Raw genomic sequence first — 17,295 nt, 5'->3', positions numbered from 1 at the left:
GATCCGGTGATGTGTGAAGCAGTTGCGGTAGAAATACAGAAAAAAGAAATTAAAGATCAGCAGAAGAACGTAAAAAACAACAAAAAAACGCACTGAAGAAAAATAAGTTTTGGCCTTGTTCAAGCAGGAAGCACAGAGGCTACAGCAGAAAAGAGAAAAAATGACAGAGGAAAGATCCAAAGAGACTAAAGCCAGTGCACCGAGCTGGGAAGCAGAGCCACCCCCATATAAACGTCATGATATGGGGAAGACAGCTGGACAATTTGTATTAGGAACTCGTGAAGAGGACCAAGGCATGGATGTGGAGGGCAAATTCACACTGACACTAAAAGCTCGAGAGCCACAAGGAGACAGGTCCTCAGTCTGTCAAATGGATCATACAAGGTCTCCAAGTCCGAAAGTAAGTGGTCGCACACCACGACCAGCAGGGGGGGCCACAAATAACAGTGACACGGAGGCAGACGAGGATAAAGAGAGAGACCTGAAGGCTCCGTCTGCACATCGAGGTCCACTGAAAACCGTCCCCTCCCACCATAAGTCAGCCGACTGGACCTTCACAGGCTATAGAGGCTCCGAAGAGTGGCACAAGAGCTTCTGTGACACACTGGATCTGGCCAGAAGAGATAATGAAGAACTAGCTGAGCAACTTCGGCTAACGAAGGAAAGAATACAAAGACATAGGGATGCCGAGGAAAGAAGAATATTACAACAATCGACGCCCAATCAAGGGAATCACATTATAGAGCCACCCACCCGAAAGATTTCTGGTGAGATCATCATTGAGACTGCAAAAGAGGCCCGACTCAGGCAAAGACAACAATGTGTAGCCAAAGACATAGCGGCTTTAGAACAGAATATAACCGACTGGATGGACTGCCTGGAACCAGTCAGTCGCACTCGATCTGGAAGACAGTATGGAGTCCGCACAGAAGAAGAGGAGGACGAAGACCTCATATGCCCATTGGTGGTTAGAAATGGTCATCATGTGTATACCCCATGGAGCTGGACAGACATGGTGGGGCTGGCCGACAGACTGCCAGACATCACCCAAGGAGCTGGGAGATGGATAACTGCCTTAGAAGAAGGCACTGCAGGGGTAACCTTGTCTTTAGGTGACATAAAAGCCTTGCTAATGCATGTCATGGGAAAACATGACACTGAAGAATTAGCAGGAAAGGTTGGACTAACACAAATGATGGGCACAAATCAACATGATGAAGTCCCCTTTAATCGCTATAGAAACTCCATGTGGGAAGGACTGAGAAGAAAGTACCCTGAGGTCTTGGATCCCTCTAAATTGGATGATGAGGAGTGGACACCTGAAGAGTGCCCAAAGAAGTTCCTGCACCGATTCCAGAAGAGACGGGCGGAGGAAACAGGAAATGCATGGAACCATTCTCCAGCAACTGAAATCCTGTTTAAAATAACTGTAAAAAAGGCTCTACCAGATGAGGTTCAGAAAGCCCTAGATGGAGTTGTGGGACTATCAAAAATGAATTGGGCTTTATACTCTGAGCATATTTGTCACCATCTTGAAATCTACAAGAAAGAAAAACAAAAAGAAGAAGATGCAGCAAAATCCCTGACGAAAAAATTGGTGCAGATGCAGTTGGGAGAGCTAACCAAAGTCAAGAAAGAAAAAACAAAGACCCAGGCACCAATGATGACCCCTGTTCCTTCTGAGTCGGCAAGCACAGGCCCTACGGCAAACACTGCTGCCACCTTACAGGCACCTGTGGTAACAGCCACACAGAGCCCCCAAGGAGCAGCAGGGAGCACTGCTGCAGGAGAAGTCTCAGCACCAGTGGAGCATCACTATCACTACCATAGCACTGGCACACCCGGAAATGGACCCACCTACAGTCATGGGTGGAGAGGAGAGTCACGGAACTTTCAAGGTCAAAGAGGAGGGTGGCGAAGAGGATCTCGCCAACCTTCATTTGGAAGCAGATTCCAGAACTCAGCTCCCAGGAACAGTCAAGCGGACCGCCTATGGGACCAACACCCCCAATAGGGGATCAACCCTCTAATGAGTGTTGGAGCTGTGGACAACCTGGACATCGAATGAGAAATTGTCCGGCCCGACCTTGGGTTGGACCCTCTGCCTATTGGCAATAGGGAGGCCTAGAGAAGACAGAGGGGGAAACGGTGGCATTGGCTATTTCGATGATACCTAAGGAAGAGCCAACCGTCACTGTTAATATACAAAACAGAGATTTCCCGTTCATGGTGGATACAGGGGCAACATACTCTTGCATAGGGGAAAATGGGCGCTCATCTCCCCCTCTCTGGGTCTGTAATTAAGACCATCGGCTTCTCTGGGAAGACTCAAATAATACCGTTTACACGCCCACTTCCTGTAACGATTGCAGGAAAAACAATTGAAGCACCCCTGTTATACTCACAAAATACACCTGTGAATTTGCTGGGAAGAGACATTTATGTAAGCTACAAACCCAGATAGTGTGTACCCATCAAGGACTGCAATACACTTTCCTGACGAAGCACTCGCCAACATTATGTGCTTATGGACATGGAAAACAAGGTCCGACCTGTGCAACCCATGGTATACTGGCTGAAGTTACAACCAGAAAATTCAAATCTTCAACTGGAATGGGAAAAATGGAAGCCCTGGGCCGAACAACACTATGAAGCAGTATATACACCTAGTTTACCTTTACATGTCACCCTGATGTTCGATGCCAAACAAGAACAAACTGACTATGCATGCTGCTGGGATGCATTGATGAATCAACGGCTGTTTCACATAACCACCACAGAAATTTATTTAGGCCCCCAAGGGGCCGCAGCTTCTGTCAAGCTAACTTCAGCTGAACAACAATGGTATCAAGTGCCGAATGCCATGCCTCATGTGACCCTTTTAGTCTCAGAAAAGTACGAATCCCATGACCTAGGTCCAATGGTAAAGACAGCCTCAGAAGTTGAAGAATGGCAAAACATGGAAAGTCCACAAGTACATCTGTCAAAAGACCAGCAGTTTATACAAATTAATTTAAAAGTAAATGATGAGGCTATAGCTCAAAAGTGGAGCTCAATCCTAGACCAGAGGGACAGATGGTGTTATCGGCCCAACAAGAGAAATTGTTAGAGCAAATACCACCAGTGGTGTGGTCCAAAAGCAAAACAGATGTAGGACTAGTAAAAACAGCCTTACCAGTAAAAATAAAAGTAAAACCGGGAGCAAAACTGCCTCACCAAAGGCAGTATCCATTAAAACCTCAGGCTATTGAAGGCATAAAACCAGTAATTAAGGGACTAATGGCAGCTGGAGTTCTAATAAAACTGCAAGCCCATGCAATACTCCTATCTATCCTATCCCTAAAAACAATACCAAAGAGTATCGGCTGGTACATGATCTGCGTCCTATCAATGCAATAATAGAAATGGATGCACCTATAGTACCTGATCCGCATACTATACTATCAAGCATCCCTGCTGGAGCAAAATGGTACACAGTAATCGATCTGTGTTCAGCCTATTTCAGTGTGCCTGTGCACCCAGACTCACAACATTTGTTTGCATTCACATTTCTGGGACAACAGCTAACGTATACACGGCTACCTCAGGGACTGAACCTGTCCCCAGCCATCTTTAAACAAAGTCCTGGCTGAAGATTTACAACACCTTGATATACCCAGTACATTGGTGCAATATATGGATGATCTCCTTATTGCATCAGAGACTCAAGAACAGTGTGAAAAAGATTCATTAATTGTATTGCATGCATTGGCAGATGGAGGTCATAAAGTAAGTAAGGACAAATTGCAGTTCTGCAAACAACAAGTAGAATACTTGGGAAGACAGTTGTGTGGGACCACGCGATGTATAGCCCCAAGCCAAGTGGAGGCTATAGTCAAGGCTCCCAAACCCCAAACAGTGGGACAGATGCTTCATTCCTTGGGATGGCAGGGTACAGTCGGCCGTGGATTTGTGATTATGCTATAAAACTGCACCTTTGCGTGCCATCATTAGAGCAGTGGGGCAAACAGCAATGCAGCTCTCCTCGTCTGGACAGATCAGGCAACGGGAGCTTTTGAGGCCCTAAAAACAGACATGCAATCTGCTCCCGCGTTAGGTAACCCAGATTATGGGAAACCTTTCCATTTGTATGTTACTGAAAAAACTGGATATGCTTGTGCTGTACTAATGCAGGAAACAAATGAAGGAAAACAACCATTGGCCTATTATAGTACAAAGCTTGACAACATTGAAACAGGATTGCCACCATGCTATCAGGGTCTAGCAGCAGCTGCTTTTGCATTTCAAAAAGCATCATCCATAATCATGGACATGCAGTAACGTTGTACACGTCGCATCAGTTACATGCCTGCTAACCAGTCAACGTTTTGTCTTAACACAAGCTAGACGCACTGGATATGAAGTTGTGTTGTCCGCTCCAGAAATAACAATACAACGTTGTCACACGGTGAATCCCGCCACCAAATTGACCACACCGTTAGATGGTACTCCACATAACTGTGTGGCAGAGACAGAGAAATTTTTGAGAGCCAGAGAACATTTGTATAATCACGCCATAGATGCGATCTAACCCTGTTCGTGGATGGCTCATGCTTTCGGGATGCCGCGGGATTGCATGCGGGTATGGGGATAGTTAAACTAAACACGGATGGCGAAACCTTTGAATTACTGGAGTCCCAAGGAATTGATCAGCCTTGTTCAGCCCAACTGGCAGAAATCAAAGCCTTAACTATGGCTTGCCAGATAGCTAAAGATCAACGTGTTAATATCTACACAGACTCAGCCTACGCTTATGGCGTATGTCATGTACATGCAAACATTTGGAAACAAAGGGGGATTCCTGAGAGCAGATGGCACCCCTGTCACTCATGGAGAAGCGATTTCCCAACTGTTACAAGCTCTCCAATTACCGTCTGAGGTAGCCATCATTAAATGTGCAGGTCATCAAAAGAATAATAACATCATAGCTCAAGGTAACAACCTAGCAGATGACGCAGCTCGCAAAGGAGCACAAGGAGAAAATATGTTTCCCCTGCTAACCATCCAAGATTGTGCCCCACTGGTTTCACTTGACGCACTGATAGTGGCTCAAAGTAGGGCCAGTGGAGAAGAAAACGAATGTGGGTTAAACGAGGCGCTATTGAGACACGCAGTCAGGGGCCAGCGGACAAGCTGTGGCGCAGTAGTCATGACATTTTGTGTTACCCACCAATTTATTACGACATGCAATCATTTGGGCCCACGGACCCGATCATTGTTCGCGAGTCCAAATTATGAACAAACTAAAAGCTGTCTGGTGGTCACCATATATGGCAGCAACAGTGGACCGTTTGTTGAATGAGTGTGAGGTATGTGCACAGTACAATGTCCGGAAATCATTCACAGCCCCTTTAGCCCACATTCCGGTCCCTGATGGGCCATTCAGACATCTTATGATGGATTTCATAGACATGGGAGCTGAAAATCGAGTTAAACGAATGAGATATGTTTTGGTAGTGATATGCAGATTCAGCCGATGGATTGAGGCAGTAGCCTCTGCAAATCAAGACCATAAAACGGTAGCCAAATTCTTGTGCCGAGATGTCTTTCCAAGATTTGGCATTCCAGATACTATCTCATCTGACAACGGTAGGGCTTTTGTAGCCAAGGTTACACAAGAAACATTCAAACAATTGGGTATCAAACAGAAGTTTGGATGTGTTTATCACCCCCAATCAAATGGGGCGGTGGAACGGGCTAATGGCATTTAAAGAACAAACTAGCAAAAATCATAGCAGACAGCAATGGCAAACTAACCTGGCTGGATGCGTTGCCGCTTGCTTTATTGTCAATGCGCTCACAAACTAACCGACTAACCCATTTGACACCATTTGAAGCTCTTACAGGTCGGCCGATGCCTATTCCATACCTGAGAGGACCCTACGAAGGACCATCGCTGGAGCAGCTACAAGACGAATGGCATAATTATCTGAGACAGTTAACCCAAATACACAAAACTATCTTTTTGCAGGTCAAAGGTGCTACAGAAGACAGAGAAGCAGAGATTCCACTCGAAAATCAGAGCATCCAGCCTGGTGATCTGGTTTACGTCAAGGTGTTCAAAAAGAAGTGGGACAGGCCCCGCCGAGAAGGTCCTTCTCAAGTTATTCTTGCCTCACGTACAGCAGTCAAAGTAGACGGTAAGGACACTTGGTTTCATTTAAAACCACTGCTGTAGGGTTGGTGGCCCAGCGCCCCTGCGGCCTCGGCAAGCTCGTCTTGGCAGAGCCGCCGGGCCAAGGGGGGAAGCAGGAGAAGCCAGAGACCCTACAGCAGCACCGAGGGACGGCCACGCCTCCCTGCAGCCAGAAGAAGCACCGAGGGAAGGCCACGCCTCCCTGCAGCCAGGCGAACACTGGCCAAGGCGCTCACAGAGACTGATTGAACAAAGACAACGTACAGCTTCAGAGAGTAGTGGATCCCTGCCAGATAGAGCAGCGACAGACTCAGATGCAGACTCAGAAACAACTGGAGACGCAGGCCAACAGACAGACAGAAATACAGACCGACAGATAGACAGGCCACAGGAGACATCAGACTCGGACAGCAACTCAGTAGATTTACCGACAGAAGAACCGTAGGAAGTACAACCCAGACAAAGCACAGATACACCACACATCCCTAGTGACAGCTCATCTAGTGACGGCTCACTTAGTAGCACATCTAGTAGCACATCTCAACAGTCATCAGAGCAATGATTAAGGAATTATTCAAGGGATTGACAATACTACTGGTGGTCAGTATGGGAGAGAATAGACATCCAAAACATACAACGGACTGTGCCGTGGCCATGGCCGCAATAGCAGCTAAACAAGGCATTCTAAACACAGGAAAAACATATAATTTGGTATACATTAAATCAAAAGCCTACAAGAACATAGGAATACAGGGAAAGCTGGGGGATTACATATTAGGCGAAGCCATTAGCATCAAATGTGAAGAGGAGGGAACACTCAACATAGAGGTAATTTGTGATAAAAGAGGATGCAGGGAAACCAAGCAAGACGTAACTCTTACAGTACATGAAGCCACAAAATGGGTAAAAATCAAACCAAGGAAAAATAGGACAATTAGAAGCCTAGAAACAAGCAGTCACTTAGGGAGATGGGATCCCAGTACAGACCTAGCCCGCACACAAGGGTTGAAGACCAATTTATTTTACCAATGGTTGAAATTTTCGGCTAGGCAGATCAGTGAAAAGCCTTGCATAGCCTGTTACCGGAAAGGTGTGATAACTCAGGCTAAACCCCTACCTGATATCAACAACTGTTATAGGAGTCCCCAACATAACTCAGACCAAGCAGAATGCTATACACAATGTGTTATGAAAATGGCAGTAGGTGATGAAAAATATGCTGCCGACAGTAAACTTTGTCCAGTGCCCCTAAGTACAGAAGGAACCGTTCCACCTATGATTAAAATAGAGAAAGGGATGATACACCCATTCTGTATAGCTAAAGGCTTAGTAGCACAATACATAAGCGATTGGCAGGTAGGGACGACCCAGCCAAAACACCACATACAGTGTATGCAAAAGCAGCAAGAATACAAACCGGCCAAAACAGCATGGAACATTACCGTCTGTCACACCCTGCCAGCAGCAGGCATACAGTGTGAACAAATAGTACCGGCCACAGGGGGGTCGGTAATTGGACTGAATCTCACCCATGCTTCATGGGTATCTACTCCAAATTTAGCTAAGGGAACGGTACCCTTAGCTGACATCTTTTGGATATGCGGACAAAGAAGGAAACTCCTGTCATCGCTGTCCCCTAATTGGAAGGGCCTTTGTGCTCCTGTGATGCTCACAGGAGCTATAACAGTAATTGAAATGCCAAATTCAATACAACCCATGCCACAGAAACTTCGTAAGAAAAGAGGAATAATGACGTTTAAAACAGACTACAACATCACAGTAAGAAACGGGATACCAGAAGGGATACCCCGACAGTTAGAAGCCAGACAGTAGCAGAGTTAAAGCAGATGAAGATGCGGATAAATGGGGATGGGCATTGGCTCTGTTCGGGGTTACTCCAAAAATCCGTTCTAGGTTCCAGGAGGTGCAGTGGATTAATTACTTGTGGTATAATCAGCAAAGATACCTGAACTGGACATTGGCAGCTGTAGGAGCCTTAAACCGAACAACTGCACGCCACCTCGCTAATGACAATGCAAAATAGATTAGCTATTGAGATGATGATGGCTGATGAACAAGGAGTTTGTATTATGATCAAAGCCACCGAATGTTGCACAGCTATTCCCATGCGTACAGGGGAAGACGGAAATTTGACAGAGCTCTTAATCACACTTGAGGAGATGCAACAGGAACTGTTAAGTAACTCCATAGGAGGGAGAAATGAAACTGACGATTCTGGATACATTGTAGGGAATGGAATGAATATTGGCCCACTGTTTTCACTGTTTGGGACTCTAAGGAGAGGGTGGATATCATGGAAAGACTGGTTGTACCAGATAGGTGTAATCTTGGCACTAACAGGGGTGGCGGTCTTGCTGGTAATATGTTGTGGTATTCCCTTGATAAAATTTCTGGTCAATAAATTGATTTCATCCACAGTAGGACAGCTCCCACTGCTAGCCATCCGAGCCCTAGAAGAAAGCACAAACGAAACAGACAGAGAACCAGAATATATGGAAATGGATGAAATACCAATTATCCTCCCCGACAGCCCCCAGCTCCCTAATATTGTGGCGTACACCCCAGATAGGGAGGACTGGGATGGACCGTGCTTGGTGATATTGTAGACGAGGAAGAAGACATGCACGCACATTTACACTCACACACATGCACCCACAAAAATGAGGGATAGGATAGACAATATCTGAAAGAATGACATGGAGCTGTAATAATGAACGTATATGTATATTACTAGGACACAGGAGTATGGCTGAGAGACCAGACTCCCCTGATCAGGGACCTATGCCTGATCTGCCTCTATCAAGTCTGATTGGACTCTCAGAACTGTTTGGAGAAGAGGATATGCAGGAGGGATGGTCGAGACATGATTGGTCGCCACAGCCGCCTTCCATCCAGCAGCTAAACCAGTTGGCAACAGAAGGATCTTCATCGTTCCAGCACCTGGCGATGACGGCTTCACAGAATCTGCCTGCAGCAAGAGTCGGCCCGAGGACTCCACCATCACCTGAAGGACCCTTTGGACTCAGGAACACACCCCTTCCGCAGATGCCATGGAGACAGTCACATGTGCCAGGGGCAACGATACCCTCCAGGGGAGGCAGCCAAGGTCGGCCATATGCAGCAACCGCCGGAGTGCATCCTAGACCCAATTCACTGCTAGGACCTGTCCCCAGCTTTCCACCCCCAAGGCAGGAGAGATATTCTGATCAGCCCAGTACCTCTGGAGGAGGATCAGCAGGGGTAGACCTTAGCCAAACTCACCCACCAGGACAGAGGGGAGCTTTGTACAGGCTGCTAAATGCCCAGAGTGTCCCACCCACTTGCCTGTGCGACATCAACAATACTCCCCTCACACACGAAATGCCTTCCCCCTTGTACTTCCTGTCCCCTGGACTGCACAACCTTAATCTGGTCATGGTCACCCCACAGGACATGGCAATCTTGGTTCGAGAGCTTCGTCTTCCACAAGAGTCTGTTCCAAAAACCTTGGAGCAGCTCCTGCCCCTCTCAAATCACATTCCCCATGAGCTATTTGAGGAAATCATGCCACAACTAAGTCAGACAGCTGCATACCTGTTCAGGATACACCGTGACAATGCCAACATCTCTTGTGCTCAGGAAGGCCTCCATACTCAACTGTGTGGTCTTCAGTCTAGTATGGACATGCTAGCCTGCATGATGGAGCATATGGAAAGGGAACAGCTAGGGCTGGCCACCACCACCCTGAATGTGGGCAAGAATTCTCTGGGGGCCCTGTACAACCTGGCCAAGCAGCACAAGGAGCTGGAAAGATCCATCAGAGAACTGCACGACTGTCTGAAAGCCAGAATTCCTGATCCTTCCCCCACTACCCCTGAAAGGCCAACCTCCCCATGTTCCCCAACTTCTCCCAAAACTTCAGATGCTGAGTAAATGCTGAGGAGCGCGGACTGACGTAATGGCACTGAACACGGACTATGATCTTGGTTCTTGAGTTTGAATTGCGGACTGGTTTCAGAAATCTGAGTGTAAATAAAAACAAAGAAGGATATATGTTAGTAACGAAGGTTGGGTAAATGTCTGTCCTTACCATCATCTGCGTAACACAGATAAAGCTAAATGCATACACATAGATATCACATTGCAAAGTTATAAAAAGGGGACCCTTACACGGCGTGTTTGTAGATTTAGTAGTAAAGATGCACCATAGGGACCCCTTTTTCTTAAATTATAGCATGCCTCAAGAGACATGCATCGCCTACATTGGCGTCTGGCCAAAAAGGGCATTAGAAAACAAGCTGAAAAAGAAGAAAAACAAAGTGGAGAATGTTGAGAAATGGCCTATAATGAAAACCATTATATGATTGACTAAGGCAAATGACTTAAGGACGGACTTAAGGGAAACCATTTATTGTGTTTATCATTTAACTAGACATAGCTGCGCTAACCTTAGAATAGTTTCTTGATTGGTTGACTAAATAGTGGTAACGTAGGGGTTATTTGATGCATTTAAATAATAAATGTGTGATGCTTTAACAAAATAATATGTAGAACCAAGTATAATGGGTTGGAGCCTCTGGTTGAGTGAGTCAATAGATGCCAGAAGATGATTGGTTGCACTGATGTCAATGTGAAGCTTTACTTTGCCATGATTAAGAGGTTGATGTAACTTGTTTTATGTGGCCTTTTAAGTGCCTTGAATTACACCAAAACTCAATGTTTGAATGTCACCTTGTGTTGAATAATCCAGCTAATTGCTCACCTTGTGCCTTAGTATGTAGGTTCACCTGCACTGCAATATATTTACCGTGTGAAGTATCACTGATATTCATATCCGCACCAGAGTTATCAGTAACTCGAGTGATGTGTTTTTCTTTTTATTGCAATGCACAAATGAGGATGTCTTGTCAGTAAACAACCCAAGAGTATAGTTGATGTAATGGGACTCTTTCGAGTCCAGAGGAGGGACTGTAGAAGAATTTTTAGGTCCATATTTGAACTGTGATGAACTATCAAGTGTCCTGATCCGAACTGTATGTCCTCTGGTTGAACTAGCAGGTGTTCAACCCAAAAAAAGGGCTCTATTAGTCATTTAGTCCTGTCAGGGGCTTTCCAAGGCCTTTTAGGTGCTTTCCCCGCAGGCCACGTGCGGGGGCCTCAGGCCAGCTGCACGTGTGGCTGAGGCCACGTGCGGAGGGGGCCTCAGGCCAGCTGCACCTGTGGCTGAAGGTCTTTTAAAAAAATCAGTTGTAAATCCTTCATGTTTTAATGGGAGCGTTGTCACATTGAAATAATGGCCTAACACCTGCTTAGGGTTCACTAGAGGACGCTTCCAATAGAAAACCATGTCTTGGGAATGAAATAAATAAAAAGTCGAAGGAGGAGCGATGCCCCGCGGGTCTCCAATAAATAGACGAGCGCGGTTGTCATATTCAGTCTCTCTAGAGGACTCAGTTTGTCTAAGCTTTGTGTCGAAGGCTTAAATAAACTTAAAAACTCTGTGCATTTTATCTTGCTTAAGGCTGAATTATTCTAAAGTGTTGTGTCCTCTTTCTAGCATATCACTTGCAATTAGTTTGTGTTATCTAAAAGACGACATCCTGAGAAGACCAAAAAGACGAGCCGCGACACTACCTTGTCTGTTTGGAAAAGATGGGACAATGCATGGGCATTGTCCTAGTCCACCCAGCTTTGAATAGGTACCACCTCGGTTGGAGTGCAACCTGCAATGGACTAGCATCTAATCTAGTTAAGCCCCGGCCCAAAGGACCACAGCTGGCCCAATCTACTGCAAATCAAACCTGTCAATCCTTTATATGTGATACCTGCAATGCCCACAGCAAATCCTCTGTCCTCTCTGCAGCTTTCGTCTCCTCTGGAACCTCCTGTACCGGTACTTGCGGAGATATGCCACCATACAGGCCACAAGAAACTCACTGTGAAGGTGAAGTAATCAAACTAACCATCATTATCACATTAGAGTCAGGCTTGACACCGTTCCCAAATGGAATTTGTGAGTGTGATACTGACCAACTGGAAAGAGGAAGAGAACAATGACAAATATTCCAAAGCCAGCTTTGCTTCCATCAAAGTAATTAAGTTTGGTTGCGTTAATGCATGGACAGAGCATTGATATGTTCACTTGTGTGGGCTGAGGACAAGGGTCACCTTAAGGAAAGAGATTTTTTTATGGTACTGTTTGATTAAAATACATTTTTTAGTCTATGAATCAAATGCAACTTGTATTTTTACCATCCTTCCAAAAGAACACATCGTTCTGTATTTCGGCATCCTCAGCACTGGTTACTGCAACAAGGACATCATGAAACGTTAGGTTGCGGATCTTCTGTATCTCTCATCTGTGAACAAACTGGAAAAACGCCCCAAATAGACAGCATGAATCACAATGATATGATATTTTCTCAGACACATATCCTTCTACACTTATTTTACCCATTTTGCCTGTTCTCAAACCAGAAACGATCACCGTTCCGAATGCGTTCAACTGGTCCAGGATGATGGTGAGAAAACCGGACCTAGACCATCAACAGACTCCACAAGCCACCACGGGAACCGCTCAAGTTTGGAGATATCTCCGTCATACAGATGTGCAATATTGTGGAGCAACTGTTAGAGCAGTGAGACACATTATTTACCACAACACAAAGAGCCGATCAGGACAATGAAGTTTTTGGTCAGTGTGGTTATTTCATTTGATAGAGTTTTACCTGTGGGTTAGTGCTGTTGAGTTCAGGATTTATGTCCGCAAATGTCTTTACAGGAGGGAGATGCAGAGCTTTTCTGATCTCCAGAGCTTTTCTGACCTCCATATAACTACGAAGCCCAAAGTCTCGCCCTCTCTGGATAGTCAGGGCCACCAGATCTGAGCGAGTGAACCTCAGAGGGCCGTACATGAAGTCTGTTCCGGGTGGAACTAAGATCAGCGCTACGAGGATTCATTAATTATCTATGTACACATGTATATAGAGAACAACAAACAAGAAGGATCAAACACCTCTCAGATCTTCTACAACAACATTGTCCTTCTCTCTCGAGCACATCTGGGAAGCCATGCCCATGATGAGATCCATCTACATCCTGGCTGGACTGTGAGTTCTCATTCTGGTGACAGAAATATAAAGGTCTGACAAAATAAACTTTCAAAAATCACCAAGATGATTTTTATCAAAAAACTGTAAGGCAGCCAAGAAATAGATTTGAGTTATTTCTAAGTGGCTCAGAAAAAAATTAAATAAAATGAATTCTCAGTTTCCTTTCTGCAGTAATTAAATGAAATCTAGTGGTTATCACTGGCTGGGTGTGTAGTGTACCTGACATCCCGCCAATGTTTGCAGTAAAAGATACAGACTGTTTAACCACTGCTTTCTTATTACAGCCATGTTTCTACTGTGCAAACTTGTGACAATGCTGCTGTTGGACCGATACACACCTGACGTCTCCACAAAAACTGTTGCAAAGACGCACAGCTGGAGAAACACTCCCGTCTATGTTGACTACGTCGAAAATGGCAGGTTCTGTTTCTATGGCCAACGACCAATCAGCACAGAATGTTGTATTTGCAGCTGGAAATATAGTCACAACACTTTGCTAACAACACTGTTGACATCAGCTTTGCTTATGAGGGGAGAAAAGAACAATACCTCATGTAAACACCAGGTGGGGCCATAGTAATACCAAATCGCATGGCGGCAACCTGGAACTCAGGAGAGATTCCCCGGATCAACAAACATCTGATAACCTGCATACAAAACAGACATATTGTAAACTATAGATTACAATTTTAAAATCCATCAAGGCTTTTCCACTTGCAAGCACTGATGTATCATCATCTGCCTGGTCAATGGGAGCATTAGACCCTTTAACTTTCTTTGGCTGTGGTGTGCTTATTCAGCAGAAGAGGGGCACCTCAGAGTGAAGCTTGCTGACAGAGCAACATACTTCTCAAACACCAAAAGCTCACCTCACAGTGGCTTGTGGTCACTGGCGGCATTACACTACTGCTCTCCACTTGTACGCACATGTACTCTGCCTGATTCTCACCTGGTGTAAGGAGGAAGCCTTTTTGTCCTCCGAGGTATCCCGGCAGCCATTCGTACACAGCCATATTCTGTTGAAAAAGGTTGTATGATGATCTTACCAGCAGGATATATGGTTAATGTCTCTCTATTTAATTGTTATTAACACACTTAAGCAAAAAGGTACTGGACACTCAGCTATAATATCTAAAAAATGTGACAAGATAATATGGAACCATAAGTGTAGTAGCATCAATCCCTAGCTTTAATCTATATTTGCAAAAGTATATACATGGCAACAATCTTGGCGGTGTTATTCCATATCTTCCCCATCAGTTTGGCAACTACAATCACCTTTTATTTCTGTGTAGCTAGACCTATGGAAGGTCTACTGTAGGTACGTGGGACTTTGGTGGAATGTGCTTCAAGGAGAACATACTGTAAATACAAGCTTTGAATTGAGTCCCTTGTAGCAGTTGTAACATGGTTCAGTCCTGTGAAAAAGCAGTTTATTGTCTTTGTGAGATGAGATAAGAAACAGCCAATGGTTCCCCAGGCTGAAACAAATCCTGCTGGAGAAAAACAGTCGGGCAGTTTGACCTTCAGGCTTAGTCCAACAGATCCAGAATCCAATATAATTGAGGAATTCACAGTCTGGTGAAGTAGGGACTTGAAGGTTAAAGGCAGAGAACAGAGATAAGGGAGAGTGGAGGAGATGCGACCGCCCTCGTCAGAGTCCCAAGCTGTCACCCCGATGATAGCAAACCTGACATCGGGGTGAATGTGAGGCATTGATGTGTAAAGCGCTTTGAGCATCTGATGCAGATGGAAAAGTGCTATATAAATGCAGTCTGTTTACCATTTAAGATTTAATCCATTACATTACACTGAGATTGGTTTTCAAAACACAAAATGCCCATTTTGAAAGACTAGGCTAGAACTGGCGTGAGCGTTGTCATGGATATGTGATGTCACGCTTCAGAGTACTATATCCCCGGAAGGCTGTAAAACAGCAGGATGATGTATGACATAATTTATATGGGCTCTTCGTTTGTCAGTAATGCCAGTTTAGCAAAAAATCAATAAAGTTTAAGATGTTGCAAGCGAGGCAGTGTGACAACAGATGAAATCAATATTCCATAAGGGATCCTGTCATCTGGACTAACGAGTCCGATCAGTGGTTGTGTGTAGCCAACAGGCCATCTAATTTCTAAACATAAAATCACTGTTTTTAAGCAAAACCAAGGCCCTCCATGGTACAAAATGAAATTAACCAAACCAAAAAAAAACACCCAACCAGACAGTAAGGTGAAATGTGAAGAAGATCCATCCCACTCAAAAATGTTTTTCTTAAGTTTACGAGGATAGGCTGAAAAGTTCTAAGGCTCACTATAATGCAGTTAATGCATTACTCCTTCATAGGGTGCCTTAGAACTTTTCAGCCTACCCTCGTATATCTCCATGGATGCAATTTGTCATTTTGTCACATTTTATTCTCCTCCCCCAAAAAAGGAGGGGGGGGGGTTCTTGTTTCATTGCACGTTCCTGAAACCTGATATTCTCACAGGCACAAACGTGCTAGGTTTGCTACATCGTAAATGTGAATGGACCAATCACGACAGGACGTGGATGGGTCTTGGGGATTAGTTCATTTTCTTCTGCATTTTTCAGAAAGATGTGCCTTCAGGTTTAATTCAGCAGTAAACTGAAGCATTTTTGTTAAAATCTTACAAAAGGATATTATTTCATTAGATTAGACATGCTTTAAAGTGGGAGAATATCTTTAAAAATAACTTTTTCGATTGTTAACTTAGAAAAGAGATCATGAATTAATCGGGGGAACTAATCTGGTTTTAATTTACCATATTGCAGTGATTCCCGAAGTGTGAGCTGTGGCCACCTGGCGATCTGTGACAGTACTGCAAGTGGGCCATGAGACGTCATTAAAATAGATTGAAAAACTAAATCAACAAAACCATCTTTGAATTGAAATTCTGTAGTAGAGTTTACAATTAATCAAAAATGCTTGATTATATTGAAAACATCAGCAGCAGTAATAAAACAAATGCAATGATGTGTTATTCTTCATTCTAATCCAGTCACATTTTTCAGCAAATCTGATTGGCTAATCGTGTGAGATTTCAGATCATAAAATATTGAGAAAATGGTGGCAAAATATTAAAACCGTTTCACATTTAATGTATTAGTCTGCACCCTGACCCCGCACGCTGTTACGCAGATGTAAATAATTGCACTGTCACCTGAGGGCGACAGAAACTAGTGCAGCAAGGACGATGTCAAAATGCGTGGATTTATTGGATTTAACTGGATTTTAACTCAAGGCATCTGAGGAGATGGAGAAATCTGTGGGTCTGCTCACAGAATTTCCAGTTTGGCATGAAGATGCTGTTGCAAAGGTAAGCTTTGATGAGCCGACCACACCCTTTCACAATAATTCGCCAACCGAATTACTTACAGAAAAATAAACCGTACAAACATTGGAATTGGATTAGAATGGTAATAACCCTGTTGTGTCTGATGATTTGCAAATGTTAATGCTGCATTATGGTCGCAAATAGCCGGTAAAACTTAATTTGCGACCGTAAAATCCAGCATGAACGTCCGCAAATCATCAGACACAACAGGGTTATTCCATAATTTATCTGGTCTAATTTAACATAATGTAAATGTAGAAATACTTAACTCAGCCACATGGGGTGTGCAGCCAGTACATTCTGAGTGCCGGTCCCAAGCCCGGAATAATGAGGCGGGTTGCGTCAGGAAGGGCATCCTGCGTAAAACAAGCCAACCCAACTATGCAGACTCAGAATCGAATTCCCATACCAGATCGGTCGCGGCCCGGGTTAACAACGTCCGCTACCGGTGCTATTGCTCAACAGGGTGCCGGTGGAAATTGGGCTACTGCTGGGCGAAGACGACGAAGAAGAGGAGGAAAACGTTGCCACGAACAGCGGGAGAAGAAGAAAACTAGAAGGGTGGAAATGAGAGTGGGGACTTTGAATGTTGGTAGTATGACTGGTAAAGGGAGAGAGCTGGCTGATATGATGGAGAGGAGAAAGGTAG

The 17,295-nt window shown here is 44.6% G+C and overlaps 1 protein-coding gene across 1 annotated transcript in view; it reads right to left on the bottom strand.

Moving 5' to 3' along the window:
* Positions 1–17,295, bottom strand: part of duox (dual oxidase) — a 78,489-nt gene that overhangs the window by 23,883 nt on the left and 37,311 nt on the right. The window contains 9 exon segments of the mRNA XM_034176216.1: positions 12,001–12,035; positions 12,037–12,133; positions 12,206–12,343; positions 12,428–12,532; positions 12,535–12,545; positions 12,629–12,680; positions 12,683–12,697; positions 12,700–12,802; positions 12,904–12,981. Of these exon segments, the coding sequence (XP_034032107.1) occupies positions 12,001–12,035; positions 12,037–12,133; positions 12,206–12,343; positions 12,428–12,532; positions 12,535–12,545; positions 12,629–12,680; positions 12,683–12,697; positions 12,700–12,802; positions 12,904–12,981 (634 nt within the window).

The sequence above is a fragment of the Thalassophryne amazonica genome, chromosome 8 (genome assembly GCF_902500255.1).
Source record: "Thalassophryne amazonica chromosome 8, fThaAma1.1, whole genome shotgun sequence".
Classification (NCBI taxonomy): Eukaryota; Metazoa; Chordata; class Actinopteri; order Batrachoidiformes; family Batrachoididae; genus Thalassophryne; species Thalassophryne amazonica.
Note: the sequence above shows the minus strand (reverse complement) of the source record. Positions and strands in the feature narration are given on the sequence as shown.